This window comes from Vigna umbellata, chromosome 1, assembly GCF_029865625.1.
Source record: "Vigna umbellata cultivar VRB3 chromosome 1, Vumbellata_1.0, whole genome shotgun sequence".
Classification (NCBI taxonomy): Eukaryota; Viridiplantae; Streptophyta; class Magnoliopsida; order Fabales; family Fabaceae; genus Vigna; species Vigna umbellata.
Genome location: NC_142165.1, coordinates 58,909,003 through 58,914,460, shown reverse-complemented (window position 1 = coordinate 58,914,460; position 5,458 = coordinate 58,909,003). Strand labels below are relative to the sequence as shown.

Genomic DNA, 5,458 nt, shown 5'->3' with positions numbered 1-5,458 from the left:
CCATGTTTGGGTGCTGCCATGGAGAGCTTCAGCCCTTTCTCTCTCTCGCTGACCAGCCTCGTGTTTCTTCATTAATGTTCTGACGCGAGTGGCTTCATACACGTGATATTTATTCTCGTGGGCCTTTATGCTTTGGACCTCTGTTAAAATAACTACAGGCCTTATTATAATATGGTATCAAAAGAGCAACATGTTTCTTGACCTGTTCTTGGCATGATGGACAACCCAGATCCCACCAATAATCCCTCTAGCCCGTTTTATATTCATCCTGGAGAAAATCCAGGTATTACTCTTATTTCCCAGATTCTTAATGAGACTAACTACTCATCCTGGAGCAGAAATTTGAAAAGAGCAATTCTCTCCAAAAACAAGATCAAATTCATTGATGGCAGTATCAAAAAGCCACCAAGAACTGACCCTTTATTTGAGGCTTGGGAGAGATGTGATACAATGGTTTTGTCCTGGATCATCAAGACCCTTTCACCTCAGATTGCAGAAATGTTATCTATGTTGATAATGCTAAAGATTTGTGGGAAGAACTTAAAGAAAGATTTTCTAAAGGAGACTACTTCAAGATTTCAGATTTATTACAAGATATTCATTCTATTAAGCAGGGAGAAAGGAATGTCACACAATATTTCACTGACTTGAATATTCTTTGGGAAGAATTAGAATCTCTTAGACTCATACCCTATTGCACATGCCAAATCTCCTGTACTTGTGATTTGTCTAGAGTTTCTCTAAAATACAAAGAGGTTGAACACATTATTTGCTTCCTAAAAGGCTTAAATGACACCTATCATACTGTTAGAACTCAAATTCTTTTGATGGAGCCCCTTCCCAACATCAACAGGATCTTTTCTCTCCTTATGCAGCAAGAAAGACAAGAAAGACAAGAAAGACAACATCTTGGAGTCATCAATCAGAATGATTCTTTCAAAATTTTGGCCAGCACTACTAACAAACCCAATTGGAAATCCCAAGGCCGTGGCACTAGCTCAGGTGGTCAAGGAAGAGGAAGAGGGAGAAATCCCAATTATGGGAAACAATGTTCCCATTATCATAAGATGAATCATACGGTTGATGAGTGTTACTCTAAACATGGTTATCCACCATAGTACAAGAAAAATGACCACCAAAACAGTCAAGATAGGGGAGGCCAGAATGAATGGAGTTATGCTAATGCTTGCAAAGAAGATTCTACCTCTACCCAGACACAGAATGCTCAACAGGAAAATAATAACAATTCTATGCAGACTTTCACTCCTGAACAGATGCAGAAACTGTTAAAAATGATAGAGGACATTGATAACCCTTCACACAGTATTAGTCAAGTGCAAAGAAACACCTCTGGAGACAGCCAAGGTAATTTCTCCTGGATTATTGACATTAGGGCCACTGATAATGTGACCCATGAAAGAAAACACTTTATTACTTTTCATAAAATTAAACCTATATCTATTAGACTTCCTAATAATTCTGTGGTTAGAGCCCAACATGCTGGAACCATTCAATTTTTAGAAAATTTCATCATTTTCAATGTTCTCTACATCCCAGAATTTTCCTTTAATCGTATATCTGTACAAAGTCTAACAAGGGACTTAAATTGCACTCTAACCTTTTCTTCTAAGACTTGCCAGATTCAGGACAACTCTACCTTGAAGATAATTGGGCATGCTAATGTTTACAAAGGCCTTTACTATTTGCAATCTTTTCCTATTTTTAGTCAGAATTACGTTCCTAAGTCTGTTCTTTCTTGTAAACATGTTAATGATGATCTGTGGCATTATAGATTGGGACACCCTGGCCATAAAATCATAGAACAAATATGTAAAAGTTTTCCTTATGTTCAAATTCCATCTAAGACTGTTTGTGATATTTGCCATAATGCAAGACAACATAGACTTCCTTTTTCCCAAAGCACCACTGTTTCTGCTAACTGTTTTGAATTGATACACTGTGATATTTGGGGACCTATTTCTATTTCTTCTATTCATGGGCATAAATACTTTCTTACCATAGTTGATGACTATAGTAGGCATACTTGGGCCTTTTTGATGCACAATAAAGGCCAAACTAGAGAACTTCTACAGAATTTTATTTTAAAAATTAAGAATCAGTCTGGCAAAACTGTTAAAACAGTTAGATCTGATAATGGTCCTGAATTTAACTGTGTTGCTATGTATGATTCATATGGTATTGAACACCAAAAGAGTTGTGTAGAGACCACAACAGAATTCTATTGTTGAACGTAAACACCAACACATATTAGATAAAATTCGAAATGTTCTTTTTCAATCTAATATTCCTACTGCCTACTGGTCCTATGCTATATCTCATGCCATTTATTTGATAAATAGATTGCCCACATTTGTTCTAAATGGTAAGACTCCTTATGATTTGATATATAACACTCCTCCCACCTATTTGAACTTAAAAAACCTTTGGCTGCCTATGTTTTGCTTCCACTTTAGAGCACAACAAACATAAACTTAGAAAAGGTGTTTTCTTAGGTTATAAAAATGGTGTTAAAGGATATATCATACTTGATGTTAATACTAGAGAAATATTCTTAAGCAGGAATGTCATTTTCTATGAGAATATTTTCCCTTTCAAGGATCAACAGAATAATGAGACCAATTATGCTGAAAAAGAAATTAAAGTGTTTTGCCTAATGATTTTTGGTATGTTCAAAACTGTGATGGAACTCAAAATTTTTGTGAGAATAGAAATACTGAGCAGGGATCTAATAATAGTGAAGACACCACCATTAACACTGGTACTGATCACACTAATGATAGAACAGACCATAATTCTAGAAGACCCACTAAAGTCAAAAGGGTCCCCAGATATCTAAATGATTACATCCACCAGGTTAATCATTCCTCAACCAATTCCCTACATGTTTCCAATGTTTTATGTTATGACTCTTTGTCGGAGAAGCACCTAAAGTACACATTGGTCATATCTGCCACTAATGAGCCTAAATCATATAATGAAGCCAAAGAAAATCATGAATGGGTTACAACTATGCAAAAAGAACTCAAAGCTTTGCAGGATAATGGTACTTAACTCAACTCCCTCCTGGAAAAAACTCCATTGGCTGTAGGTGGGTTTACAAGATTAAGCATAGAACTGATGGCACCATAGAAAGGTACAAAGCTCGTTTGGTTGCTAAGGGTTATACCCAGCAAGAAGGTATAGATTTTTTGGACACCTTTTCACCTATTGCTAAACTAACCACTGTCAGAATGATTAATGCCATTGTTGCCTCAAAAAATTAGCATCTACATCTACTTGATGTAGATAATGCCTTTCTACATGGGGACCTAAATGAAGAAGTGTATATGGAACCACCACCAGGATTGAACATTCATGCAAAAGGTCAAGTTTGTAGGTTAACTAAGTCTCTATATGGGCTGAACAGGCTAGTAGACAATGGTTTGATAAACTATCATATTTTCTACTTTCTGTTGATTACACTCAATCTAAATCTGATCATTCCCTTTTTATTAAGAAAACATCCACAAATTTCACAGCTCTCCTTGTGTATGTAGATGATATCATTTTAGCAGGAGATTCTATCAAAGAAATAGACCATATAAAAGCTCTTCTTCATCATGCTTTTCGGATCAAAAACCTAGGAGAGCTGAAGTATTTTTTAGGCTTTGAAGTTGCCAGATCTAAGAAAGGGATACACTTATGTCAGAGAAAATATGCTTTGGACATTCTTGAAGAGACAGGGATGCTGAGATCCAAGCCCTGCACTACCCCCTTTCTAAGTGACACCAGTTCCTTATATAAGACAAAGAATTACTTGGCCAATCCTAATTCTTATCGCAGACTAATAGGGAAGTTACTTTATCTCACTAATACTAGACTTGATATATGTTTTTCTGTTAATCTTCTTAGTCAATTTGTTCATTCTCCTACTGATTATCATTATCGGGCTTTGCAGCACATGCTTAGATACATTAAGTCCAGTCCATTACAAGGCCTCTTCTTTGTTGCGGATTCACATATCCAGATAAAAGCTTTTAGTGACTCGGACTGGGCAACTTGTCCTAATACTAGATGATCCACCACTGGATTTTTCATCTTCCTAGGATCCTCTCTTATATCGTGGAAGACTAAGAAACAAAATACTGTCTCCAGGTCCTCTACTGAAGCAGAGTATCGAGCCCTGGCTGCCACATTATGTGAAATCCAATGGATTTCTTACATTCTACAAGATCTCAATGTTGAGACCACTACTGTTGTTGCGCTTTATTGTGACAATAAGTCTGCCAGACATATTGCTCACAATCAAAGCTTTCACGAAAGAATAAACATATTGAGCTCGACTATCACGTTGTCCATGAGAAGATTCAAGCCAACCTTCTTCATCTCCTACCTATTCGCTCAAATGAACAACTCGCTGACGTTTTCACTAAACTCCCTCACCGCATGCGTCTTCAGTTCATTATTCCTAAGCTTGGATTGATGAACATACACAATCCAGCTTAAGGGGAGGATATTGATGTATATTTTGTTAGATCTGTTACTACTCAGAAGTAGTAATCAGTTACATCAGCTTGTTTCGTACCCTTTTCCCTTTTCCTAACCTATTTAAAGGTTAGGGTTTTTCCCTTTCAGTAGTAATTGTAAAAACACTTCTACACAGTATTAATAAAAGTTTAGTTTTCTCTTACCTTCTAGAAGTCTCTCTTCTTCCGATCGATATTCTCTTTTTCTTCCAGATGCCATGTTTGGGTGTTGCCATGGAGAGCTCCAGCCCTTTCTCTCTCTCGCGGACCAGCCTCGTGTTTCTTCATTAATGTTCTGACGCGAGTGGCTTCATACACGAGATATTTCTTCTCGTGGGCCTTTATGCTTTGGACCTCTGTTAAAACAATTACATGCCTTATTATAATAAAGAATAAGCTAATATGTTGGGCTTCTTTACAAAATTTTAGTAAATTACCTCAACTTATAAATATCATAATAAAAATAGCATAGCACTCCAAATCCAAAAAATGATATGTCCATTTTGAATCCTTGTAAATGTAGAATCCAATCAAACTAGAATCGGTAAAAGATAATATCTACAAAAATAAGTTATGAACAAAACAATGAGAAAAAGTTAGATGAGCTGAAAATACAAAACTAAACAAATATGTATAGTAAACCCAATTTGTTACGATTGAAAGAACATGATGTAAAATTTGAAAATAAGGTATATCAAAAGTGCAATCACTGTATGAAATGTGTACAAGACGTGTCATCACTTTATTAATGCTAAACTGTTTTAATTAAAATTAATTTAAAAATTATTGATGAATTGGTCGATGCTATATAGAGTCGGTCTTCAAAGTTTAATGCTAATTAATTAGCGTCAATGATTTTTGTGCCTGTTACATGTGTGGTTCAAATCTAACCCTATTGGATAATTAATGTTGCTCTTTACTTGTTAACATAA

At 35.9% G+C, this 5,458-nt stretch overlaps 1 protein-coding gene across 1 annotated transcript; it reads left to right on the top strand.

Annotated features, from left to right (window-relative positions):
• Nucleotides 1–216: 216 nt before the first annotated feature.
• Nucleotides 217–4,078, top strand: LOC148205891 (uncharacterized). Its single transcript, XM_088105616.1, has 6 exons — nt 217–626; nt 876–1,002; nt 1,119–2,182; nt 3,110–3,198; nt 3,307–3,441; nt 3,540–4,078. Exons 1-6 carry the CDS (start codon nt 217–219, stop codon nt 4,076–4,078), a joined length of 2,364 nt encoding a protein of 787 aa, XP_087961742.1.
• The last annotated feature ends 1,380 nt before the right edge of the window (nt 4,079–5,458 follow it).

Bases quoted from the DNA above. Each gene is read 5' to 3' on its own strand.
- LOC148205891 (XM_088105616.1), top strand. From the start codon at position 217: ATGGACAACCCAGATCCCACCAATAATCCCTCTAGCCCGTTTTATATT. The intron at 1,003-1,118 runs GTGGTCAAGGAA...TATCCACCATAG, and splicing joins AGGCCGTGGCACTAGCTCAG to TACAAGAAAAATGACCACCA. The intron at 3,442-3,539 runs GTTTGATAAACT...CAAATTTCACAG, and splicing joins GAACAGGCTAGTAGACAATG to CTCTCCTTGTGTATGTAGAT.